Below are 27,789 nucleotides of genomic sequence, written 5' to 3' on the forward strand. Positions count from 1 at the left end.
TTCATTCTGGGATATAAAAACTCCTTTGAAAATGTCTGGTTGACAGAACAAAGGATTTACTTCTTGGCAGCATTAAATATACAAAACATATTTGAGGGCAAAAATGACTACAGCACATTTTCTTACCAAAGGTCAAGCAAGAATGGGGTACATTGATTATAGTTACATAAATTAATGTAAGACCAGTTCAACATCTCTAAGTGGTTGTTGTGAGTCACTTCAAAGACACCAAACCCAGCACTTGATTAAGTTCCTGAATATTCTGCATATGCAACGTCACAGGCTCTCTGGAGCTTTTAACTTGTGATCCAGCATGTCTAAGATGCTCCTTATTAACCCCTCAGAGGAGGGAAATAGGCTGATAAGATTAAAAGGACATTGCAGTGTTGGCAACTGATCCATCCTGTCTGTGCACACCCACCCACTGCTGTTTGGCTTAGCCAGAGGAACCAAAAGGGAAACGTGGAAGGAGTGATACAACTTAGTGTTCTCTTCAGTCACACAGTATTACACTTAGTGCAATATTCAGTCAGTGATGAGGTAATTGTGTTCATTGGTTTCATGCAGAAGCACTGCTTACTTCAGCAGCAGCTGCTGAGTGCAGTTTGCTGAAACCCAACACAGATACCTGACCAAGTACATCCCCATGTACACCCAGAGCCTGCCACAGTTCAGCCTGTATTGTATTTGGGGCCCTGATCTGATCTTACCTTCCACCAGAGAGAGCTGGGAGTTAACAGGGAGCTGTGGGTGCCCAGCACTTCTGCACATCAACAAGGAAAACATTCAGGTGTTTGTGAATTTTAAACAGTTGGGCTCTAGAATGAGATGATGTCTTTCACTGAAATACCATAACAATTTAGAGGGAGAGGAAAGATGGCTTTCCTCAAAACCTAAAACCAAGGGGAGTCTTGTGAAAGGTGGCTGCTTGGGGGTTTTGCCCCTCTTTACATAAAGCTCTGGCTAGCAGAAGAACCTTGCTCCATCCTTCTAATTTAATAAACTTCAAAGGTTTTGAATGGCTTTTTGGTTAAGGAATACATAGCTAGACCAAAAATTTATGAACATGTTTCCTTCTTTTGACCAACTTTGGGAAGACCTGGTCGGAATGGGAAAAAAATGGGTTTGGGACCTGAATTTGCTGCATGTCCTGATGAGATGATTTCTGCCAACCAGACATCACCTCCTAACCCATCCCTGAGTTTCCATCAGTGTGGGTGCTGCTGACAAAACAGTTGTGCACACTGGTGTGTGCTCAGCAAACTTGTGTAGGGTGGCTCTGCAGTGGCTCCGCGGTGGCTCGGAGCACGGTCTGGCTTTCCTTGGGAAGGCCCATGTACTGTTTGACAAGAAGGCAGGTCCACCAGTGGCGTGTGTGTCATCCTTTACATGTGTTACTCCCGTTAAGGCAGCGTGTGCCGAGGTTCTGCTACTTCCCTTGCTTTTATTTACTTTTTTCTTAGACAGTAGTTAAAACAGTTCTCCTGCCCCGGCTGCTGGGGTGAGTGGTGTGGCCAGCGCTGCAAGGGGCAGCCTGGTGCTTTCTCAGTAAAAACCTCCACACAAGCGATGCAGAGTATTGTAGGGTTTGGGTACAGCCTCAGGTGTGGTGGTAGTTCTGCTGCCAACCTGGTGGAAAGCACCAGGGTACTGGCCCAGGAGCGATTCCGCTCTCTGCACCCGCGTGTTCCTGCTTTGCTCTCAGTGCCCGTGTGCTGCCAGCACGCTGTGGGCCTCGGCAGTGGCACGGTGTGGGGAGAGGAACCCGCCAGGCACGTGGGACAGCAGCAGCAGAGTGCATCACCGCCTCTTTTCTCTGTGCTACAGGCATATACACATATATATACAAATCCTCTTAGGCCATCTTGATTTAATTGTCTGTAATCATCGCTCTTTATGGCCAAACAGGTCTTGGAATTAAAGCTGAAGTGCTAAAGATGTTTCTTCTCAGGAAAGTGAACGTCCTTAACGTGTGGGTCTCTCGTTTGTAGTTCCACTGGAGGTTCTCCAAAGACGACGTGCACAGCAAACAAAGCAAGAAAGGCGCCAAGGCCAAGCTCAGTACTAGGGGGAAGCAGGTGGCAGAGGAGAAGCAGGAATTTGAAGTCACAGAGAACACGAGAAACTTGGAAGCGCAAATCTCTGCAGCAGCCGAGCCTGATCCAGAGCAGCACCTGGATGACGTCATAGACTTGGGAGATGAGGTAGCTGGGACCAACGACAGAGGCGCCCGTCATGGCGGGGCGCCGGAAGAGACACGCCCTGGCAGTTACGATACCAGTGACAGTGAGGCGCAGGCCGGCCGCCGGCAGAGCACGTCTGGGTGCCGCGCGGATCAGGGGGAGACGGCGGGGGGAGACGCCGCTCCGGTCTGCGCGGATCAGTGGGACACCTGCAACGGCAGCGACGGGGCAGGGCCGGGCCTGGGCGGCTCCTGCGAGTAGGACCAGCGTGGCTTCAGGATCCCTGTGAGTTGCCAACACTTTGCCAAGACAAAGGAACAGGTTTTGCTGATCGGCATCACTAACTCCATTGCTCCGTTTAGCGTTTCTTCGGCGTTGTACTTACTTTGCTCCTTAGCACACCCCTATCTTGATGTTTTAATTAAGTGACTACTGGGCCCGGGCTCGTTAGCCCACAGAAGCTAATTGCAAAATTCCATCCACCCTACAGAGTGGGGATGCCCCTCACTCTCCCCTAGAGCTACACTGTAAATCAAAAGGAGGGGCAGAAAACATACTGGGGTGTTTCTGTGGCCAACCTTAGCAAACCAGGTTCATAGGGAGGTCAGGGCCAACGTTCCACTTGGCCAGATTTTGCTGTGTAATACTTTCTTGTCCACATATCTTTGCTGGAGAAGTTACTGTGCCATATGTTACTTTGTCATTAAGCTTGTAGTGTCAGGAAAATGGTATTTGGACCTAAACAGGCTGAAATTGGAAAGCTGAGGCAGGGTGGCTGCTCTCTGTATTTATCTCTAATAGCATCCTTACCAACAATACTCTCTTCTGAATTTTATTAACTCTTGCAGATCTCTAAGCAATAAGGGAACCGTGGACCTGTTTTAAGCACACTGGGCAAACAAACCCCATGGTAAATTCATGTCAGGCAGATGGTTCTGGTATAAACAGCAATTTCCCATTTGCTCACGTTGTTTGTCTTCTCTTTGCCAGTCAGCCGGCCGTCAATAGGTGTGGGGGCTTCAGGAGGTAGGAAACAAAGCAGCAGGTAAAATGTCCCTCTCAGTGCCTCTTCTCACTCGGACTGGAACTAGATGTCACACCCTTCCACGTGATTTTGCATCACTTCCTTGCTGTTAGGATATAGGCTGTGGGAAAGAACTGAAGTTGTACGTGGAGGTCAGTGGCCAACAATCACTAAACGACCTTAGAAAATGCAAATACCTTACCAGAGGGGGGTTTATACAAGTGACCCTGTTTTGGGACTGATCCCTAACAGAATTCTGTACATGTTACTGAGCTTTTTATGTCTGGAGCTACATTAAAGTATTTACTGGTCAATGTACATGGGTAATACACTTTCTGTGCCAGTGTTCCCCGGGTAAAAATGTAGGACATAGTTGTTTCTCTCTTCTTAACCACATTCACCCCTGTTTAGAAGGGTCAAGTAAACTGGTAACAAGATGAGAAACACATTCCAGGTTCCTCCGCTTTTGTTTATTTAAAGCAAGAGCTCCTGTAAGCCATCAGCTGCTTTTTCCCTTCACTGATTTGTGCCTGGTAATTCTCCTTAGTTTTCAAAGCAAAATGCTGTACAAGGAGCTGCCTTCTGGATCAGCTGTGCACCTGGAGTGGCTCAAAAGCATCTTTCACACCTGAAAATGAGACAGTTGGCAGAACGTTGCAAAGAAAGGGAAAAAAAATCCTATTTTTTTCATTGATCCAAGAGTTGTTTTATTTTGTATTGGGTGGTTTAACCACAGGACTACAGGTACCTGCAATTGCTGGTGGTGGTATTTTTCAATTACTTTGTTGAGATGAGTCTGGCGTTCTGGTAGCCTCAAAAAGAGGTTGTTGCCGTTGTTCTACTTAAATACAACGTCTCTGCTCTGTACAGTTTGAAGTACCTGTTTGCAAATTTTATTACTGTAAGATCCTTCTACTGATGGTTTCTATTTCAAGGACTAGCTTTGTATTCTTCTTGTTTTAAAGTTCGCTGTATTTCATGAACATTTTACTAGTAGAAAGTGTTGCAGTAGGAAGAGCTCTCTGAGCACGTTGGAATAGCAGGCGTTGGTTGGATTGCGATTTGACCTTGTTTAACTGGATCCCAACTGCTTAAAAAAACCCTAAAGAGAAATAAAGGTCACGAGGAGATTTCTTACTTGTGGTACTTGCACATCTGGCTGTAATTTGTCTCCAAAAAGGAGGAACTCGGGGTCTCCAGGCGGTGCTGAAGGGAAGCCCCTTACTACTGAACTACTAGCAGTTCACTAGCACTAGAGAACTGCTACTTGGTTTTCTGCTACCAGTCCAACAGCGCGTAAGGGCCCGTTGGGGAAGCTGCAGTAGTTTAAGTGAAAACTTGATTTCAGACTCCATCCCCCTAAGTGCGGGAGCAGCTCGAGGGCAGGGGAGGCTGGAAGAGAACGCTCCTCTCTTTGGGGTTTATAAAGGGAAAATGGGTTTGGCTTTACAGTCCCCTGAGCGACCCCAGTTTGTGACTCTTGAGATTCTCACGTGAGCTGCTGGGCTGGCTGGAGTTGTGCCCCTGCCTCAAGCAAACCGTGAGCTCAGGCACCTCGTAGGCGGGTGAGACGGATGTGCCGAGGGCTGGGGAAGGCAGGCGTGCGTGCCTGTGAGTGTGGGGCTCCGCAGCTGCGAGGTGCTGCTTCTCTCAGCTGCATTTGCCATTTGGGGCTTGAAAAAACAAGGCCACCGGAGTGGCCAAGGAAGTGAAAGCAAGCAGTCCTCACCTGGTTTCAAGCCTGAATGGAGAAGAGAGAGGACTTGGCCAGGGCTTGACCCCCCCGTATCTGAAAACCTGACCGTGCGTGAAATAAAACAGAGAAGGGGAGGGACACTACATGAGGGACCTGAAACAGGGGCCTTGGTCTTTGCCACGTGGGGCAGGCCAGGACTCCATACTGACGTCTCACCCAGAGAAGCCACCGTCACTCTGAGCCCAGCTCCAAGGCGGGGTTTGTCACCCCCAGCAGTAGGTGGAGAGAGGAGCCAGGCACTTTCCCTTCCATTCTAAGCCCAAACTATTTCTTCCCCCAAACTAGCCAGAATCTCCCAGTAAGAAGGCACACAAATCATTCTGTGCCTCTCTTGGAAGGGAAGGAGATGCTGGTGAGTTAAGGCCACATATATGCCTTGGGAAGGAGCCGATGGGTGGTGTGACCACAGGTTACCCAGGTCGGCATGCGCAGGTGGTGTATTTTACCATGACCACAACCTTGCCAGAGGGGTGTAGACCAGCCCAAGGGCTGCCTGTCTTTGAGGGAGGAAGAGTTAGATGTGACAGTGTTTAAAGCAACTCATCATCCCAATGAGGCCACGACTGTTAACTGGGATGTGTTCAAAGGAGAAAAACTCAGCTCAGAGGAGTGAAGGAAGGGGGGGCAGGGGAGAGGGGTAGAACTAAGATGGGCAGGAAGTCCAAAATGTTGAAGCATCATAATGAAAACAGTTGATGCAGAGTTTGGAGCAGGGGTAAGGGTGTGGTGTGCGAATGAAACAGGGGATTTGAGTGGCACCTCCTCTTGCATTGTTCTTTGATTATTGGGTCTGTGTGCTGGAGAAAAGTGTAACTGGAATAGCCCAACACAGCTTTAACATACACGTGGAAATGAAGCCAAGTACAAAATAACATGCTCCTTTGTTGTTGTTGTTGTTCCTCATTGGGTCCCTCCATCGCCCTGTTTCCTCAGGGGCGAGCAGAGGAAGGGGTCTGCGTTTGGGTACCCGGCTTTTCCCCTTGTAGCTGCCGCGACTCTGTACATTTGCCTTGGGGAGCCAGTTACAGGGCAGAAATAAAGCACAATCAATCAGCTCCTTGTGCAGGGATGTCATCCTCCCAGAACTGGAGACTCTGAGAAGAGTGGGTACTAATTCCCCACTGATAAATGCTCCTCAGAAGTACAGGAATGCTGGCTAACAGTTCCAACGCACCTACGAATTAAGAGCCCATAGATGCAGTTGGCAAATGGGAGGCGTTAGCAGCGCTGTGCTCCTGGCTGTAAGAGGCAATCCTGGCGAAAGCCTCCATCAGCAGAACGGTGCCTGCGGTGCTGAAGGTGGTAGTTGACTCTAATCAGCACCTCACCTATGCACTGACGGGAAAAAAAGAGGCTTTTCAATTTAAGTGCTTTCTGTTATTCACTCTAAAAGCACCCTCCTACCTCAAATGGTGTGATGATAGCTGAATAGCCGCTCTTTTTTCCGGTTAATTAATGCAAATCCGATCTGAATCCTTCATATTCATTGTACCAGCCGAGCACAGAGCAAACTGGTAAAATAAATGTCAAGGGAAGAAGGAAAAGATTCAGTCTGATAAGGCTGTAACAAAGGGTAACTCACAAACCTTCCAAGGTGTATTTAAGTGTATAGACAGGCACAGCTCTCATATTTTGGGGGGGGAAGAAAAAGCAAAACGAAACACCCAAAAAGCATCATTCTACTCTTTCGCCTTAGCCACCCACGCAAACACAAGAGGAATAAACACTCCCTAAGACCACACAATTTGTGATGTGATGAGACTGTTTCCCAGCTCAGTAGCTGCTGAACAGCGGGGGTTGCTCTGTGTGCTGCCAGCGCAGGCTAATGCCGTGTTTATTTGGTCGCAACGCACGTTTATAGCGGCGAGTTTGCTGTTGTGGCCCCCTGCCTTCCCCCCACACACACCTTTTCCATGATGATGGGATCAGATACAATAACAGACCTTATGGTGAAATGGCTCTTCCACCCCAAGACCACTAAACTCAAGACTTCCAGAAGCTTCTCAAAGCACCTACAGGGAAAGGCTGTGAGGAAGGGGGTGTTACCGACTCTCCCGGTGCCTCACCTCACAGCTGGCATTTATTACCACGATATCCTTATGGGATGAAGGTCTTCTGGGCCCCATGGCAGGCTGCCTCCTCAAGGTAAGGACAAGCTTTTTAACTGGGGGTAACTGGGATTTCTGGGAGCAGGGAATAGTATTTTCTTCTCCTCCTCCATCTTCTGGTGCGTTTCACACCGCTCCTGAGGCGGGTGAGCCCATGCAATGAGAGAGATGTGTCCTCGCCCCGTAGCGCTCGGTCGGAGCGTAACAGGGGATGACAGAAAGAGGTTAGAGGGAAAGAGGATGAGTGTGGAGGCGAAGGGGTTTGAAATGCCTTTTGTTAAGTGGACGTTTTGAGGCAAGGCTGAGGAGCCATTTAGGCTGCAGAAAGCATGTGCATTAAGGGAAAAGAAGGGCAAACTGGTTTATAATCTACCTAATGATTTAAAAGTCGTAAAGAAAATATTTAAAGGCTGCTCAGAATGTTGTGTATCATTACACTGCTAAAACATGCAGGAGCCCAGCGTGTGGTCCTTATTTTAGGGCACCAGTGCTTCCCACTAGCAATTTATTGCACATTTCTAGGAAAAAACCCAGCTTCCTTCGAGCTCCGACCTGTCAGTTGCGATCTTTGTGAACACAAAACTCCCTGGCTTTTATTTTCTGTGACAAGCACGCTGTCCTATTTACATTCTGGAGCGAGCAAACAAGGAACCATTCCCTGAAATAGGGGTGCTCCAAAGGAATCTTCCTCTCCTTTTGGTAGGAGGGAATGGGATGAGCTGTCCCCCGGGGCCTGCAGGGAGGGCTGGGGGGGTGAGGGATTTCAGCTTGCGTGCAGCACCGCGTGGCCTAGGACTGCGTGCGTGGGGCTGCAGGCAGCAGGTGGTGAAAACTTGAGGCCAAACCCTCCTCACAGCACTGTCCCCAAAAAGCAACTCTGAATGATGGACCTTAAAGAGTCACCTGGATCCAAAACAGAGGATCCACTTAAGTGCTGCTTGTTCTGAGCTGCCCAAGTATGGATTTCTCTCTTCGAAGCTGGGACTGTTTCAGGTGGTTGCTCGACTGGCTCCTGCCACAGGGACTGGTGTGCTCCTGTCTGCACTCAGAGCCCAGACTTGGAGGGTCCTAGTCCGGCTGTCTCACTGGCTTTGGCAGCAGAGGTGAATGTGGATGTGGCAGTAGGTATCCTATAAAACCTTAGACTCAGCCTACTGGAACCAAAGTGGTTTCTTAGGAGGGAACTACAGGCTGGATGCCTTTTTATCTGAGCACTGGGAGGCAATCCTAAAACATGAGGTCCTTCACACCCACGGCACTGTTGCAGACTGGAGACCAGGGGATGGAATCGATTGGTGTCTTTGCAACCTGTGTTGGAGGCAGAGTGGAGCACTGCTGAGGGCAAGTAACTCGCTGCATGGCCCAGTTGAGTGTTGTCTGAAACATGGAACTCCAGGAACAAGCCACTAACACAAGGCCTGGAATTTAGTGTCCTTAATAATTTAAATGTTTTTAAATGGCAATAGGCACCTCCACCAGTTAAGAACTTGAACTGTCTACAGTAATAATGAGCTACCTCGTTACCACATTTTGTTACTCTCAATGTTTACAGGAGCTTTTCTACAGGTTGGGGTAAAAAGCTTTGTTCAGGAAGGGCTCAGTATCAGCCATTACACTTGGAGGTGCACTTACACCTTCGAAGAGCAAACTTCCCAGAGACTTTTTTCCCCAACAGAACTGGTACATCCTGGAGCCATCTAAAACTTGAAGCAGGATGATGGAGATCTCCTGTCTTGGCTGGTGCTGGCCACCACTGGTGCTTTTGAGGACGTAGCACGTGCAGGCAGAAGCTGGAAGGGCGCCCTGGGTACCTGCAGGGCAGGCAGGTGCACGTGAGTAACTCTGCAGAGCTCTGGCAGAGGCGAACCCATTGTCAGCACCAGTACTTTAACCTGAGTGTGCTCATGAAGGGGTGCCTGTCACTGTCAACACGGGCAGCAAATAGAACTGTTGGCGCTGTTTTTAGCAGGAGCCAGCAAGAGAAGGCAGGCACAACACAGCAACTCCACCTATACAAAAATACTCATTTATTAAGGCAGCGTGTTCTCTCATTAGGACAACAGTGGGGAGCAGATTCAGCAGTTGTGGCCTGAATTGTTATTTCTTATGAAGTGACCCGGCCTTGCTGCACGACTCCTCCTCTGCAGCAGCTCCATCAGGCACTGACAGCCCTGCAGCAGCTGACTGACAAAGTGAGGGTGTGATGCCAATATACACCACTGCCCACAGAACCAAGCACAGCCTCAAAGCCCCCAAACAGTTAATGGCTGCAGTATAAAACCAGGCTTCAAGCTTCAGTATAAAACCAGGCTTCCCCAAAAGCAGCAGCAGCACAGTATTACAAGCAGGTAAATCAAAGGATCACTGTTGTGACTGAGGAAATCTTCAAGTACGAAGCGGAATCTTCCAAACAATTCACAGTCCATCTTCTGCCCACTCCAGCTCAGCAGAATACGCTGCTGGTTCCCAGTGGGTTTCCCGCTGGTCAGGCGCCACTACCACCACTTCTCAAAGAAAACAGAGTTCCTAGGAACACCCATGTTAGCCAGTAGTTTGGATACGGATTCTATCATTGGAGGTGGACCGCAGATGTACCATAAAGTCTCCTCAGACACGTGTTTTTCTAAATCCTTCTCAGATATTCTTCTCTCTGACGAAGAAAGAGAAGTAGGAAATGAGAAGAGCAATACCGGCGATGGAGCACCTCCAAAAAGAACGAGCAGTGAGAGGCATCTCAAGCACCCATGTCTTAAAAATGCCAGGTGTGTTTGGGGATAATAGGTATCAAAATGTGAGGGTCTCAAAACCATTTGTTCTTCTGGGAATTCAGATCAGCACTTCCCATGGGGAAGCATGGGGCATTAGTCACTGAAGAGGAACAAGGCTTACAGGCAACAAAACGTCCCATGTTCAGATGAAAAAAAAACAGGTAGTATCTCTAACACAAATACAGAAGAAGTGGAAACACAATGAAGTATATCTTACAAGCTGTCAGCTTGTCCTTCATCAATCCCATTTTAAGCAAAGTAATTATTTTGCTTAATAGTTTCTGGACTAAAGCTTGCAGTAGGAAATACCACTACGAAGTTTAGAGTTAACAGGGGAGATTGACAAGAAACAAACCCAAAAAGCTCACAGGGAAATTTTCTCTCCCAGCATAAGACACTCAGTGAAATTACTCAGCGTTAACTCACGCCTCATCTTGAATCTTCAAGTGTAAAAACAGTAAGTGATGCACATAACTGTATGTTAGTATAGAATCTCTTAAATTTCACCCTCTGGGACTGAATCCAACTTCAGAACCCCACTCTGTGCACTGCCCTTGTGCTCACCTGTAACATGTGGCTGCAGCTCCTCACAGACACGGGAACTCTGCTGGGTGACATGGAAGCGACATGCGATCTTCCCAGGAAACGCGTTCATCAAGCCCAGAAGGTGTTTCTGCAACGTTAAACACACTCACTCGTACCACAGATCAGCTCCCACCAGCACATCAGAGCAGGTGTGTGTGCCCTGGTCCCAGAGCACTGCTGATGAGCACCCAGGCCCTTGCCTTCCAACGCTGAGAACAGGACAGGTTGGATTTCACACATTCTCGTACCCGGAGCGCGCAGGCTCTAACAGCATATAGCTAGCAGTGCTCTTCTCCTCTCTTACAATCAGGTGCAATTGGTAATATGTGCACCTAAGAACCAGTTACATCCTTTCCTGGGCATATTTCTTCCCCATATAAATTCCCAGGATCTCTTCCTTCCATCTCCATTAACAACAACACCCTGCAGTGTGTTTTTTTCTACCCGTCAGGAACTTTCTGAGTCTTGTTCTGCTTTATGTTGTAAGATTACTAGACCCTTTACTCCCTTGTGTTCTCCAAGTAAAACCAACTACAGCGTAATGCTAATGCTATTTTTGCCAAGGTAGAAATGGTAATTTTCAGTTCCCTAAGTCACAGCTGTGATGGTTACCACCAAAACCCAGCAGCTTCACTTCAAATCTCAGTAAAATACCCACCAGTCAGATACTGTAGTTGGTTCTGAAACTATGATGTAGTTACCTGGCTAGATTATACTGGGGACTTTCCACTGCTGGAACAAACACTGGAAATTCTTTCTTAAAATATTCTGAAATAAGAATAATCTCTAGTCTGTGAGTAGGTAATTTAGCTCATTCTGTTACGTGTTTGTAGTAACTAACTGGTTCCTACGCCGAACAGTCTGCCATGTTTTGTTACAACAAACAAGGTAATGATCAGGTCCTACTTAACAGCCAAATCTGTTTCCCATGCCCTGAGAAGACACGGAGGGGAGAGCAGGACAGACGGACGCTGCCGTACACTGCTCTGCCAGAACCTCGAGTGCTGGCCTGCTCTGCTGTTCTGGGCGTGACTCGCAACTGCTGTCCCCTCCCTATGGAGCCACGTGGGTTCCACGCGGTAACACTTTGGGCACAATCCCGTCTGGCTGAGCTGAAGGCCTAGCAGGGAGCCAGAAAGCATGCCCAGGCTGGGGAAGGACTTAGCCTACTGCAATGATGCTGCAGTCATTCCCAGCACCTACTCGTAACCTGCCGCTCTCTCACCCAGCCAGAAGTGGGAAGGATCGTACACGCGACATGAACCACCAAAGGTTTATCCCCTGGTACCCTCGGGCAGCAGACGAGCCTTTTTAACCCAAGGAAGGAGATTTCAACATCTCAGCAGCCTCTCGAGTCCGTGTAGTGGGCAGCTTAGCAATACAGACCTGAGGGAAAAGGCTGTACCCCTGTACCAGCCCCACCAAGGAAAGGAGGGTCACACTCTGGCCTCACGAAATCGGGACAACTCAGCTAACAAGCTGTAATCCCATCCTAACGCTGTAGGATGTGGGTGACACTACACAGAGCTAGCTGCTGCTTCAGGGAACAGGTCCTCCAAAACATGACCTAGAATCTCCTGGTGGAGATCTGTACTGATGTACCTCACACAAACACCAAGACTGGTGATCCTGTCTCCTCACTCCTCTGCACAGAACTAAGGAATTTTCACAGAGGTGTTCTGGGTATGAGGGACGTGTAAAGGAGGCTGCAGTAAGCACTGCAACGTGTCACTGTGTTCTCTTCTGCCCCAGAAGCTCTAATGTGGCAGCTCTGCTGTCATACATAACACTGCTGAAGTGAAACTCAAGAAAATGCTGGAAAAAACCAACTGGGAGATAAGCAGTTGGCCAAATGGAAGAGTGGATACATCCCTGCTTATTGTTCCACTTCCAGCAACAAGCAAAGCAAGCAAAGTTCTTCCAATCTAGAAATATGGTGGAAGTACAGAAGAAAATCAAGTGATGGATCTTACACACAACTTCTGGAATGATGACAGGTCTTCATCTCTACCTTACAATCAAAAGCTTCCAATGCTTCAAAGAAGCCTGAATCATTAGGGGTGCTTCTCTGCAGAAGCTGTGCTAAGTTGACCCTAAAATTTGACCCTTAGTGGCTGTGTGACCCTTAATGGCTGTGTGTGACATCTGAGATGATGTGGCTGCAGTATTATGGCACAGAGCATTGTGTGTATTATTAGTGTGTACAGACACACAGAGTATATAAAATCTTTAGTACACCGTGATGCCCTGGTGAGACTATAGTAAGGAACAGATGTTTTCAGGTTAACTGCTTACTGGTGAAGTCAGTGAGAGCAGGTATGTCCTCTAACAGCCTTACTTTGTGTGCTGCCATAATTAACACGTGGGATTCGAGGCAGGAAGTGACTTTTCTCTCTACTCATGTGGTGTCCTACCCAGAGGGGGCCTCAGTGATTTGGCCACAGAACGATACAGGTGGTAACAGCTGAATATCTGCACTCTGGTTTGTCTTTTTTTTAAAAAAAAAAAAACACCCAAGTTTTTATTTACCTTAAATAAGAGTTCACTTGTATTTTTCACACTGTAGTACAGCTTCACTGTTCCCATTTTGTAGGCATTTCCTTTACCCTCTTGGTATCCATGAAGATCTGCTATATGCAGCAGTATAGAAAACAGTGGGTTAATTCCAACGCCCCCTGCTATCAGCACTAGCTTTACAGGGGGGTCACCAGGCTGAGGGTCAAAGAAGAAATCACCTCCCACTCGAAGCGCCACTTCTGAGCCAAGAGTACACTAGGATGGAAAAGAAGATAATTTCATTTCAAAACTAGCAGCACAAGTTGAGATATTATTCTTGCACCACAGTCACAAGACCTGCTGGGCTGGGATCTTTTATTTTAATTGACCAGTGAGTGGAAACTGAAGTACTTTGAGATAAAGGCAGAGTTCCCAGCTATCTGCAGCAATCTGTTTTGGTGTCTCTAGGGATCTAGTTTGACCTTCAGAAGTTTCAGTCTTCTGATAAGGCAGGGTGGTGACTCCCCTTCCCACCCCATCAGAGCTCAGAGAGGGATGATTCATGCATGAGTTTTTCAACACCAGCTCATGGTGGTGGAAACCTGAGGTCTAACACACGAGATCACATTTTTACTCAAACCCAGACTCATGTCAAAAAAGGCCTCACAGTGAGGTCACAGAAAGAAGCCAAAATGAGTGGCACAGGCATAAAAGATTTTCCCACCCCCATTCCTGAAAGCATCACCACCCAGCAGAGAAGCTAGCATACACAAGAATTTCTGGCAGAACCACTTCTGCATTTGCAACTTCAGAGTTCCAGAAGAGAAAAGCAAAATCAGGGGAGAAACGTCTCTCTTCCTCTCTAGTTGTACCTAAGAAACTGTTTCTTATGAGAAATTTGTCACAGTGTGGGTTTGGGTTTTGTTTTTTTTTTTTTTGATACTTGGAAAACTAGAGCTGCAACAAGAAGAAATAAACCTGGGTTAGTATCTTCTTGGTAAAGCAGTCCTGCAGCCCTGTAGGAAGGCTGAAGCTGCAGTACAGAGAAGTCAGGTGAGTTCTCCCACATCACCACCACAAGCTAACAGAACAAACAGGAGCAGAAAGCAGAACTCAGTCCAGGCTGGATATAGGGTTTAAAAAGTAAAATAAAGAGGATAAGGAAATCAAGGGAGGTGGGAAAGGAGGAGAAGGGGGGGGGGGGGGGAGTAAACCTCCAAGAAGTGCTGACAAATTAGCAGTTAATCACAGACTCATAGAATCACTTAGGTTGGAATAAACACTTCCTCCAAAAAATCCTTTTGATATCAGAAAATAGTAATTGAAACAAAAGGATTTCCACTGATGACACCTGCCTGGTAAGCAAAGGTCTTCAACTCACAATGATTCTAGCAGGAGGAGGAGGAGGGAGACCCCCTGTCACTGGGGTGGCACAGAACACAGACATTCCTCCCCTCGTGAGCACGACCACCGAACAACAAGGTTTTTCCCTTTCTTACCTGCTGCATAAATTTCTCAATTGCAGTGTAAAACAATCAGCATTTATTATCTGAAATCAATGTCTTTCTCCCCTTCTGTGTACACTGCCAGGCTTTCCCACCATGTTTTACTTGGGTTTAGAGAAGTGTGAATCAAGCCCAGACTCAGTTTCAGAAGGAGGGCACAGAATAGGGATCCCTTGGCGAAGAGAAGCAGTTTTAGGGAGAAATTAAACTGTTCTTGTCTCATCTGCCTCCTTAACTGGCTATAGCTCATCAAGACAGGACACAGGACACAGGAAGAGTCTCTCTCAACCAGCAGCTTCCCACGGATTTCAGAGTGTTAGTAGTGGCAATGATAACAGAAAGTCAGTTTTTAAAAAAAACCCAATAAATTCTGGAGCAGGGTGGGGAAGAGCTGTCCTTCAGCCTAGTCTGCAAATGCAGCACAGAAATGGCTTAGGGAAGTGAAGCCATCCATACATTACATTACAGTAAAAGGCTGTATTTTCCTAAGCTGAGAAGAATACTGTGCAGAGCTTTATGGTTTTATACACAGTAATGTTAAAGAATAAATATAAATACCTCTCTTCCCACAACTATTCCCATAACTTTTTTACCCCAAGATACCAACTTGCTTTATAAATAACTTCTAAATAATGAAGTACCAGCGGTTTTTTCAGCACACAGACACCCTTTCCAAATTCGAGGTTGTTATTTTCCACTCCTCCTTTCCTAAGGAGGAGCACACACTTCTGTTTAGCTAGAGGAGCCCATATATACCCAGGAGGTTTCTCCACAGCATCGGTCTGACCTAGTGTACCCACTAAACTAAAGCTTTTCCTATAAATTCAACCAGAAAACTCAGCAACAGCCAACTGATTTATGACCTCCAACATCCTAGAAGAGCCTCCAGACACTGGGAATTATGAAGTTAGAGCCATACCAAACCCACAGACAATCCCCTCGGGCATTATGGGGTCTGCTGGCATGTGCACTGCAGTTTCGAAAGGGTAATTTCATTCATGTTCTGGTGGAGGCAATTAAAACTCCACAGACAGTCCCATGCTAACTCCTAGACTGGCACCACTTTGAGCATATTAATTCCCATAACTGTGCATCAGTCTCTCCTGCAACCCTGTCGGCCACTGCACAAAAGTGCAGCTTGTAAACCTCGAGGAACCTGTCCATGTAAACCTGGCAGCCACCTTTCCGAGCTCCGGACGCCAGGCAGGTGGCAGTAAACAGGACAGATCACAGGGGGCTGTGAAAGGAGTGAGAGTCAATAGGGCTGATCACCTGTGAAATACAACCAGCAGCAGAAATAGGGCCCTTCTGACTACCCCATTTAGTTATAAAGGGATCAACAAAACACTGTGAGAGGCCGAAGTGCCAGGTTTTACTTTGACTATAGCAAACCCCAAGCCTTGGGTTATGCCAGTATTACAAAAATACTGTGTATCCAAGGGAGTAATTGAGACTATTCAGTTGCTTTATTGTTTCAGAAAAACTGATCTAAATATCTCCCTTTTGCTCCCCCTGAATGATCTATATTTGTATTTCTCTGGCAGCAGCTGCCAGTCTGTATTTGTAGAAACGGCCCAGAGTGATGTTAAGTTATCAGATGTAGCTCTGTACTGTGCACCACAGCCTGCTCTCAGGGACTCAAGTTAAACCAGAAGTTCTCTGTCATTTTCCAGTTCATGAACCCCAAAGGAGTGAGACCCCTTTTACTCACCCACAATATACGCTACAGTAACCTTATTACCACATAAACACCCAGCCCCTTACTAAACTGAAGGGGGGGGGTTAAGATTTGTGTTGCACTAAAAATGGTTGAACAAGTCACCTGGAGTTTTGCAGGCAATAGCAAAGAGCAGCCTGAAGTCACAGCCACCACCCACACCACCCACTCAACCCTCCCAAATAAAGAATAAAGAAGGCAGACCTCAAAGTGAGTCTTGTTTACCTGAGTGTGAACCCAGTGAGCAGGAGGGTGAGCAGTGTGCTTCACTGCTAGCTCTAACGTGCCTTCTCGTTCCAACAAGCCAGGGCTTGAACATATTGAGAATCCCCCGACTACAGATACTCCAGGAATAAAGAAATCAACCCTAGAAATAGACCAGAAACCAAAGGGGGTTTTCAAAAAGGGAACAACCCCAAACATGGAAAACAATAACCAAAACAAAAGGGCTGCCTTTGTTTCAATTACCCTTCATTTACAAAGGCATCCTCATTGCTGTAACATAACTTTTCCAAAAAAGGACTAATCTTGAGTAACACCATCTCCTCAGAACTATTTTCATCTAGAAACCTGTCACCACCTTTGTTGAACTAGCAGGTTTCCAAAACCTTCTGCTCTTGGCATTACGTGCCACATGGAACAGACCAGAATTCTGAGTGCTTAAATAAATTATTTGCACAATAAACCAAAACCACACCATGGGCTGATGGAGTGGCTTAGACCTGGTGGTTTATAAACCACCGCTGACAGAGGGGCTTAAACCCTGCTCGTTTCAGTCCCTTTGATGGGCTCTTCCATGTTCAAACATAAGATGACTGGGATGCTGATTTTAGGGAAATTTATTCGGATTAAACCTTTTCTTTTCTGGGAAAGTTGAAATATCGGAAATAAAATCACAGTCTAAAAAAATCTCTAAGGCAAATAACGTGTTCCTAGGAGCAGCAGAAGCCCTGTACCTGCTGAACTGCAGTGTCCTCTGGTGGCAGACAGCTTTTCCTGCCTGATCGCAAAGTGAAGTGGAGCAACTGGAATTATTTTAGAGTTGAAGTAAACCACACCGGGGGTTCTACACAGTACAAAGTAAAGTGTGACCTAAGCTTGTGCAACTCCAGCTACTAGAGAGTGTGGATGGCCACTACCACACGAGCTATCATTCATTCTCATGGAAGTAAGGCTATTTCAAATAGCACCAGAGAAAGCTAGAAACTGGTTTATGATCTAACATTCAAACTCTTCTGGGCTGCATAATCTTTAAATACTTCACCCACAGCCAGGGGTTCAGCTACTTAGACCATGGGACTGGCTTTGAGAAACCTGGTCACTGGGGCTGATGGGGTCCATCTGCCTTCGGTCACATCAGGCTGGAGAAGAGGGCTTGAAACCACAGTTGTCAGGGGAAGGGAATCTCAATCCATCCCACTCCTACCAGTCTGATGTCACTGCCAGCAACAGATACTCAGAGGCAGGAGAAGGGCACAGGTCAGCAGAGTGCACCTGAAGTGTGGCACAAAGGAGCTCCAGCTGCTCCAGCCAGTGAGTCAGCTGCATGGGGGGGCCACACTTCAGTGCCTCTGCAAACACACACAGTGTGGGGAATAAACCAGAGTAGGAGATGTACACATGCCTGCAGGGCTGTGATCTTACTGGCATCATGGAGATGTGGTGGGATGGCTCCTACGGCTGGAGGGTTGGGATGGAAGGGTAGAGGTTCTTTAGGAAGGACAGGCAGGGGTGATGAGATGGAGGTGGTGTCCTCTGTGTCAATGACCAGCTGGAGTGCACGGAGCTCCATCTGGGAATGGATGAGGAGGAGATGGGAAGCTTACGGGTTAGGATTAAATGGAGGGCAGGGACAGGTGACACTATAGTGGGGGTCTGCTACATGCCACTTGACCAGGAAGACCAAGCAGATGAGGCCTCTGTAGACAGGCAGGAACAGCCTCACATTCACAAGCCCTGGTCCTCATGGGGAATTTTAACCACCCTGGTACCTGTTGGAGGGCCAACACAGCAAGGGCATAAGCAATCCATGAGGTTCTGAAATGTGTTGATGATAAATTCTTCCCCAAGTGACAGAAGAGCCAGTCAGAAGTGCCATGCTGGACCTTGTCCTCACCAAAAAGAAGGGTCTGGTGGGGAATGTGAAGCTCAAGGGCAGCCTTGGCTGCAGTGACTATGAAATGGTGGAGTTTGAGATCCTTAGGGCAGCAAGGAGGGTGCCCAGCAAGCTCATTCACTACCCTAGACTTTAAGAGAACATACTTTGGCCATCTGCTTGGTAGAATACCATGGGATAAACCATGGAGGGAAGAGAGGCCCAAGAAAGCTGGCTCCCTCAAGGATCACTTCCTTCAAGCTCAGGAGTGATGCATCCCAACAAAGAGGATGTCAGGGAAAACACCAGGAGGACTGCATGGATGAACAAGGAGCTCCTGAGCAAACTCAAATACAAAAAAGAAACCTACAGAAGGTTGCAGCAAGGCCAGATAGCCTGGGAGGAGTACAGAGAAACTGAGCCTCCAGTGACCAGGTTAGGAAAGCTAAAGCCCTGACAGAATTAAATCTGGTGAGGGACTTCAAGGGCAAGAAGAAAAGCTTCTATGGTGAAAAAAGGAAGGCTAGGGAAAAATGTGGGGGCCCTCTCCAGATAGAAACAGGAAACCTGCTTACCTGGGATGCAGAGAAAGCTGAGGTACTCTATGACTTTTTTTGCCTCAGTCTTCACCAAGAGCTCTAGCCACATGGTCCAAATTGCAGAAGGCAAAAGCAAGGACTGGTAGAATGAAGAACTGCCCACTGTAAAAGATCAGGTTCAAGACCATCTAAGGAACCTGAAGGTACTAAGTCCATGGGACCTGATGAGGTGCATCCTGAGGTAACTGGCAGCTGAGGGTGCTAAGCTGCTTGCCATCGTATTTGAGAAGCTGAGGCAACCTGGTGAAGTTCCCACTGACTTGAAAGAGGAAACATAACCCCATCTTTAAACAGGGAAAGAAGGAAGACCTGGGGAGCAACAGGCCGGTTAGTCTCACCTCTGTGCCCAGCAAGATCATGGAATAGATCCTCCTGGAAAATAAGGAGCTGATTGGTAACAGCCAACATGGTTTTACTAAGTGCCTGACAAATATGGTGGCCCAGTACAACAGGGTTATAGTGTTGGTGGATAAGGGTGGAGTGACAGATGTCACCTACCTGGACTTGCTGAAGGCATCTGATACTGGCCTGCATGACATCCTTGTCTCTAAATTGGAGACACATGGATTTGATAGATGGCTCTGTGGATAAGGAATTGGCTGGATGGTCACACTCAGAGATCTGTGGCCAACAGCTTCGCATCCAAGTGGAGACCAGTGGTGAGTGGTGTTCCTCAGGGGCTGGTACTGGGACCAGCGCTGTTTAACACCTCTGTTAGTAACAAGGACAGTGGGATCGAGTGCACCCTCAGCAAGTTTGCCAGCAACACCAAGCTGTGTGGTGCAGGGGAAGGGATGTCATCCAGAGGGATCTTGACAGGCTTGAGAGGTGAGCATGTGTGAACCTCAAAGTTCAACAAGGCCAAGTGCGAGGTCCTGCACACGGGTCAGGGTAATCACAAGCACAGCTACAGGCTGGGGGGAGAAGGGATTGAGAGCAGCCCTGAGGAGAAAGATTTGGGTGTGTTGGTGGACAAGAAGCTCAACATGACCCAACAATGTGCACTTGTAGCCCAGAAAGTCAAACATACCCTGGGCTACATCAAAAGAAGTGTGACCTGCAAGGTCAAGGGAGGTGATCCTATCTCTCTGCTTTGATGAGATGCCGCCTGGAGTATCACATCCAGTTCTAGGGTCCTCATCACAAGAAAGACATGGACCTGTAGGAGCACATACAGAGGAGGGCCACAAAGATGATCAGAGGACTGGAGCACCTCTCCTATCAAGACAGGCTGAGAGAATTGGGCTTGTTCAACCCGGAGAAGGCTCCAGGGAGACCTTCTAGCAACCTTCCAGTATCTAAAGGGACCTACATGAAAGCTGGAGAGGGACTGTTTACAAGGGCATGGAGGGACAGGACAAAGGGTTATGGCTTTAAGATGAAGGTGTGAGGATTTAGATTAGGAATTGGGAAGAAATTCCTCACTTTGAGGGTGGTGAGGCACTGCAACAGGTTGTCCAAAGAAAGTGGTGGATGCCCCTTCCCTGTCAGTGTTCAAGGCCAGGCTGGATGGGGCTCTGATCAACCTGATCTGGTGGAGGGTGACCTGCCCATGGCAGAGGGTTTGGAACTAGATGGTCTGAGTCCCCTTCCAAGCCAAAACATTCTGTGACTCCACAGCACGTGACAAAATCCCTGTATTTCAGAAGAAGACTAACTGTGCTTCTCCACTTTGAAAATAACCAATTCCAAGTGCCGGAGAGTCAGCACTGGCTGGCTCAGTATTAGTTAAATGAGAACACAGCAAGAAATACAGAGTGGCTTCCACTCCACAGGTATCATCTTTAAACAGCAAGGCTGTGTTCTCCACAGAGATCACAAAATCTTGAGGGAGAAGCACTTTGAATAGCTCATTAATTTTAAAAGAAAATAATCTTGCCTGCTTACTCCCCAAAAAGCTTCTCCCTTCAAAGCAAAATATTCTCTCTTAAAGAACAATGCACAAAATGTGATATATACAATACTACAGTGAGAAAATTCTTAGCTTTATGCTATAAACCTGAGGGTGTCTAAAGGTACCTGACTGCAATTGAAAGGTCAACAACCCAAAAAGGTTGAAAAGGCTTATTTGTCTCTCCTCAGCTTTTGCAGTCCCACTGACCATGAGGTTCAGCTTTCCTGGCAGTAAGGATCAAAGAGATTAGAAAGGAGTACCCTTGTATTGCAGCATCTCAAGATGCTACTAAAGCTCTTTACCACCCTCTGGTGGAAAATAATTTTACTACTTTAACAACAAAAAAAACCCCCTCAAACCAAAACCATTTATGCTGTGAAGTAACAATTTACATTCAAGTCAAAATGTTCTGCTTGACACAGAAGGGAAACGTTGTGCCTGTGATGTATGGGGAAACATACATACAAAATCAAACACTGCCATAAAACCTAAATAAAACATAGTTTTTACCCTTCTGAAGTACTAATTATAGAATCATAGAATCACTGGATGGTTTAGGGTTGGAAGGGACCTCAAAGATTACCTAGTTCCAACCTCCCTGCCATGGGAAGGGACACCCTCCATTAGCTCAGGGTGCCCAAAGTCCCATCCCTTGAACACGGCCAGAGACCCAGGGGCAGCTGCAGCTTCTCTGGGCAACTTGTGCCAGGGCCTCACCACCCTCCCAGTAAAGAATGTCTTCAGGTATCCGTATTGATTCTAGTGTAGAAATGTGATTTTATATTAGTAATTCCTTCCCAATTATATAATTATGAGATATTTCAGTGCATAGTATACTACAGTAAAGTGCACTAGCTTGCATTTCTGACGTCTTGTCTCTCTCCTCTTCCCTGTGACAACTTGAGAGTAGTTGTAGGGCAAAAAAAGAAAAAAAACCTCTACATATAACCCCGTAAAAAAGAGAGGTACAACAAGGTGTAAAACACAGATCTTACAGGGGTTTTTCATTTCCCTCCTCTTAAAGTCTTCCTAAGCCAAACCTTTAAGAACCACCATTAGGAATTGCTGGAGATCAGAAACACTAAAATCCTAAATTTCCTTCTTCAAAATATTTATAGCATGCATATACCTCAGTGCATGTTTTAGTTAATCAAACCATGTAACAGCAACATGTCTCTTCGTTATTACTTGAAGTCAGATGAAGACCAATACCTGGCAGCATGTTTACTGAACAAATTCACTTTTGCTTCTGAAAAATCTTGATATTTAGAGTACCTTCAAAAATATACACTGCAACAATCGTGGGATGTAAGGTCTTCCTATAGAAAAGGCTAACTTGCTATAGAGTTTGCTACTCAGGAAATTGTGGCCTGGTGTTTTGTACTGCTCATCAAAAAATGCAACTGCAGTTTATAGCTACAAGTACACAGGGAAGTTGTCGTGTTCCTTGCAATAGCATTAGAACACTTTCAAGGAAGAAGAAGATGAAAAAGAGTAATTATAATTAAAGCTTTTGGTTTTCAGCGTGGTAATTTCTAAAACATTTTTGGAGGGTAAATGCACTTCCCAAGTACTGTCAAGCAAGAATTTAATATGAGTCACTGCACATGTGCAAAAACTGCAGCAAATTATTCCACAAACAAATTATTGCAATCAACATCTTATGTTCTGGTTCTAAATTTAAAAGCCAGCATATTAACACTACATGAGTATAACATATGCTGTTAATATCCTAGGAGCTGTACTTTGATTCCAGCAAAACCACTTTCAGATGGCCTAAGCCAATAAAAAGTTTAAGAGTATTCAAATGACCAAAGCCAAAAGCAGCTGCTCATAGTTTTAAATTCATTTTTAAGAGATATATATAAAAAAAAGTGATTGAGTGGGATTATTTTTAACAAGGAATGAAGACAAGTAGGAAAAAAAGCTGTAAGGTTGCTTAAAGAAACAGCTAATTATTTAGAAGGGTCAATAATTCAAGTTTTGTTTACTTTGAAGTTTGCCTATCTATATTTATGTATTAATCTGATGTAACAGGCTTAATTTGGTAAACTTCTAGGGGAAGAAATAAAAGTTAACAGGCAATTTTGATTTAATTATAAACCAAAACTCAGTGATTTGCAAAGCAGCAGCAGTCTCGGCTCCACTGTAAAAATAACTAGTAAATAAAGACAGTAAAGACAGCTTGCACAATAAAACACAGTGTACTTCAAAGCACTCCTGAAGAAGCAATGGAGCATACAAAGACCAGGAGAAAACACAGAAACAATCACACTGAGCAGGTAAAGAATATCCAATTTTGCCCTTTTACAAACAGTCTTAGCATATTTAATTATGGCTTTTTAAAAATTATGCCACTTCACAGAGCACCCAATAATAAAACACCATTATTATATAAATCAATGATTTTTTTTTCCAAGGCTCAAGTAGCAGGGGCCTTTTGTCATTTTGTTATAGCAGAGCTCCCACACTGATTTTCCCCTCAAGTTACCAGAAGATCTTACCACTGTCCTGCTTTGAAAGTGAAGTCCTTGTTTGCGACAGACAAACGAAGTCTTTTGACTGTCTCTGATTCATTGGTGATTCCACACACTTTTGCTTGTGAAATTACCTAACAAAAAGGAAAATAAGCCATTGGGTTATGTAGCTAATGTACTCGAGGATCTGTGTACAAGGTATCTCGAACTTCACATCATCTATGGCATTTCAGTACCTAAAGCACCAATATTTGTTCACTGGGGTAGAGAAACAAACATGGATTTGCTTACATGGTCACCAAGTAGAGAAATAGTTTCCTACACACAGTTCAGGAAGTTTTTTTACAGAGTGGTGAGGTGCAGGAACAGGCTGCCCAGATTGGTGGTGGATGCTCCATCCCTGGAGGTGTTCAGGTCCAGGTTGGATGGGGCCCTGGGCAACCTTGTGTAGATCCAGGCCTGGAGGTTGGTGGCCCTGCCTGTGGCAGGGGGGTTGGAGCTCTATGATCCTTGGGGTCCCTTCCAACCCAGACCATTCTATGATTCACCATGTCTGCCACTTTTCTCAGGATTATTCTGAGATTACATACGACTTTTTTATTTCAGCTGAGGAGAATATAATGATAAAGAGAAGTGATTGCTCATTACCATTTATCAGACTCTTTTCACATACACACAAGGCAGCTGCACTCTTGTACCTTTCCAGTATCACAGTAAAAAGATCTCTGATAAGAAGGCTGGCAAAGGAAACTTAGCTGCTACTGAAGTCCCAGGGAGAAATCTGGATCTAGTTTTACTGAAGTAATTAACTGCATTACTGGAAGATTATGCATGAATGCATAATGCATTAAGGAAGGAGAAGCTACAAGCCCTGTGTTACTGCTTTTAGACCACATATGTGATCTACGTACATGGGGAGGCTGCGACACAAGCATTCACTGGTAGTAAACAGGAGAGGTTTTCTTTGGCAACCAGATGGGAGGGGATGTAAAAGCCATAGTTGACGCAGCTTTTAAAGAGATTTTAAAGAGAAGAAATTTGAAAAATAATGTTTTTCTAAATGAAAAGCAAATTTTCCAACAGGAGCATTGGGGAAGGAGCTCCCCACTTAAGGTCTTTGATGCCCCTTAGTACAACATGCATTTTTGCCTGCTCCCTCCCCCCACCTTTGCTTTTCAGGAATTTTTAAGTTACAGTTACTAACCTTTTTCCTCTACAAAGAAAGTAATGTCCTAAATACTTTCTACACAGGCCAACAGACAGATTTTACACTGTTAAGAAATGCTGATGTCCTTTACCACATTAGGAAATACTAGAAATACCACCAAAACTATCATTTCTCATTTATGTAAGATCAAAGAGATAAAAAAACCCCCAGTTAACTTTAATCAACTGTGCTCTAATTTAAAACACATGGCAGGGAATTAATTTATTCATAAACATCCATCTGAACACGTCCACTGTCCCATTAAACAGCAGGACATTTGCCAATTTAAAATGAAGTAACATGCATTTATTTTCCACTTTAGCAGACAGTATTAAAGGGGGAATGCAATCGCTCTAAGTTAACGAGAGATGTGTCAGGCACATGACTTAAATGGGTGTTCTGAGTGAGAAACATTAAGTGCAGGAAAAGGACATTAGGTCTGGATCTTCATTCCCTTCTTTACTCTTCAGTACTCTCCTCAATTTGTTCTTTGACTGATACATCTGTCAGAGCACCGGAAGGTTCTTCATGAGTATAAAGTTACTACAAAAACTGAGTGTGAGTCAGGGTGATCAAAGACTTTCAAACAGCATTTTGGACCATCACGAGGGTATCCAACTGACCCAGAGCAAGGCTGCAGTGAGAGGGAGGAGGAAGGACACAGCACTCCAGATTTTGCTGTCACATTTCAAGGAAGTATTAGGTACTTTTTCATGCCCTGGTCCTCCCCATTACTGCTCTTCAATGGGTGACTGTGTAGCACACACACTAATGCAATACAGGCCCATGATTCTTTCATCTTTCTGCAGGACTGAAATGGCCAAATAAGGCAATACAGACTGAAGGAAGCCCACTGCTGATTACACGGAATTTAAACTAAACTGATTTAAAGTAGTCAGAAATAAAGTAACAAAGAATAAATCAAGCACTAAAAAAAGAAACAGCATAATCCTCTGCTATGCAGGGAATCTGTGGTAGCAGAACTAAGCCGTGATCCTTCACCTATCCCATTCAGCGTCCTTCTCTTCCTCAGGCCATACACAGTTCCCTCTACCACCTCAGAGCTTCCAACACCTCGTAAGGATCCATTTTTCCGTGTATTCTCCAGCTGCCCAGCACTTATGTTGAGGAGAAGAAACAAGCCAGCGAGCCAAGCAATCAGAAATATCCAAAATAAAGAAAACAAACCATGGTTGCAGAACTCCAAAGTGCAGCTATTTTTTCCTTCATATCAGAAACCATAAAGAACGTGCATCTGCCTGTCCGTACCTGTCTCTTCACTCATCCTGTCCAGGTACTGAGTTAATCTGGCACAAATCAGGTCCCCCTGAGGAGGTGTACACCCACAAGCAGTGCCAATATGCACCCAGTAAGCACTGCCACGAGGTGTGACCAGCTGAGGTACAGCTCAAACTTCGACAACAGGGAGAAGGAGCCTGTGTTGGTCTCACCTGCCCAGCCTGTGTCGCAGGTGCTACACCTCCGGTTTTGGAGGTTACCTATATATCCCCTCCTTGCTTCCGAGAAGAATTCACTTGGCCTGAGACTTAATTCTCAACTGTACTTATTGTTAGGGGAAAAAACGTAGCAGAGGAGGGCTGAATTATGCACATGTATGCCTGTTAACAGCTGTACAGTGTTTGAAAACATTGGTTGTCCTGCTGTGTGACACATGCAGGACTAGCCTGTTATGAATGGCTACTCAAGAGTGACAGAAGCTAACTAAACAATAGAGAAAATTTGGGCACCGTTTCCCAATTCCTGGGAATTAAAGGTAGGGCTTTTTCAGTCAGAGAAGTGCCCTACTTCTCTTGAAAAGTTAGTAAAAATGTGGGATTGTTCCCCTAGTGAAACATTTTCGAGAACTTAAGTCATATTCTCCCAGCATTAAAAATTTCAAAACATACCTATGTGAAGTACAAGAGCATGTTCACAGAATCACAGAATCACAGAATCGTAGGGGTTGGAAGGGACCTCGAGAGATCATCGGGTCCAACTCCCCTGCCAAAGCAGGTTCCCTAGGACAATGTTTGCCTCTGAACATTATGAAACAAAAAGCTTACTGCACAAAACCAAGATCCACAATGACCACTTAGGGATTTTGATGGAGAACAATGCTCTAAAATAGATACTAAGACTTCTTTACAACTGTCTTTCACAGAATCACAGAATTGCAGGGGTTGGGAGGGACCTCAGGAGATCATTGGGTCCAACCCCTTGCCAAAGCAGGTTCCCTAGGACAGGTTGCACAGGGAGGCGTCCAGACGGGTCTTGAATATCTCCAGAGATGGAGACTCTACAACCCTCTTCAAAATGTTTATACTTTTTATCCTACCTATGTTATAAAAGGTCATTTTCCACATTATTTCATTCTCAAATTTGAACTAGAATTGTAGAATTCCATAACAATCTGAGAAGCCTGTGAAGAAATGATGGGTTATCAGTGTGCTTTCATTACTTATCATAACCCATACTTGACCAGAAATCATTAAATTTCTTGTCCAACATAAAGCAGCATTGCATTCACTATCAAGTTTTAAAACTTGTTACATTTTGCCCACTGACTACAAAATATCTTATTTCACCATGCCAAATATAAAAAAAGAAGTAAAATTGACTCCAGTAGAAGACAAACTCTAGGAACTGAACACAATTATCCAGCTTCTTCACATGAAAAAAAAAAATTAAATTACATCCCAAAGAACAGAGCACTAACCTCCTGGCGAAAATTATTTGCTGTCCTCTCCAGATGATCCATTTTCCTTTTTGATTTTATTGTGCTGCAACAAAAAGCCAACAAAGATAACTGTCATTTTGACAGCTGTGCTACTGTCCCTTACTGATATGGATTTCCATTGACATAACAATTTACTAGTGTAATCCAGACTACAGGTGACATGAGTCCAAGAATATATAACTAGGAGTTAATTAATTATTTACAGGTCCCTAGTAATTTGTCAGCTTCATTTTAAAGTGTTACCATGATATTTTCTTTAAAAAGAAGAAGAAGAAAAAAGAAGTTATTGTGTGTAGACCACCTACCCATTGACTGTGCAGTGACAAAAAGCAGAGTGCCTCAACACCACCAGTGCAGGACGAGTGGGAAAAATTCTGCTAGCACCTCTCAGTAACTGAGGGACAGTCAAGCCCACACAGACAGTGGCATGAGCCATGATGACTGGTCCGTCTTCAGAATCACCAGCTCCTGAAAAAATCCATATAAATATTTGTTAAATAAAATACCCGCTGCCTGACGTGGCTTGTTTTCAGCCTTTACTTCCAGTAAATCAGAAAGGCCAAAGCTCAGCTGCAGCTGAAACTAGCAACAGACACACAGAGTAACAATAAAGAACTTAAAAAGTGCTTAAGTATCAT

At 45.5% G+C, this 27,789-nt stretch overlaps 2 protein-coding genes across 2 annotated transcripts in view; one reads left to right on the forward strand and one right to left on the reverse strand.

Annotated features, from left to right (window-relative positions):
* RFTN1 (raftlin, lipid raft linker 1) overlaps positions 1–2,444 on the forward strand; it is a gene marked incomplete at both ends in the record, with an annotated part of 88,339 nt that extends 85,895 nt beyond the window's left edge. Inside the window, one exon of the mRNA XM_084260451.1 lies at positions 1,992–2,444. Within this exon, the coding sequence (XP_084116577.1) occupies positions 1,992–2,444 (453 nt within the window). The remainder of the gene's footprint in view (positions 1–1,991) is intronic.
* Positions 2,445–9,075: 6,631 nt separating this feature from the next.
* Positions 9,076–27,614, reverse strand: OXNAD1 (oxidoreductase NAD binding domain containing 1). Its single transcript, XM_084259971.1, has 7 exons — positions 27,457–27,614; positions 27,131–27,194; positions 23,235–23,341; positions 16,368–16,509; positions 12,954–13,196; positions 10,404–10,512; positions 9,076–9,721 (listed from the first exon to the last, which is right to left on the reverse strand). The coding sequence occupies exons 1-7, from the start codon at positions 27,585–27,587 to the stop codon at positions 9,567–9,569; spliced, it is 951 nt and encodes a 316-aa protein (XP_084116097.1). The 5' UTR covers positions 27,588–27,614; the 3' UTR covers positions 9,076–9,566.
* Between the last annotated feature and the right edge of the window lie 175 nt (positions 27,615–27,789).

This window comes from Gallinula chloropus (assembly GCF_964237585.1).
Source record: "Gallinula chloropus genome assembly, chromosome: 2".
Lineage (NCBI taxonomy): Eukaryota > Metazoa > Chordata > Aves > Gruiformes > Rallidae > Gallinula > Gallinula chloropus.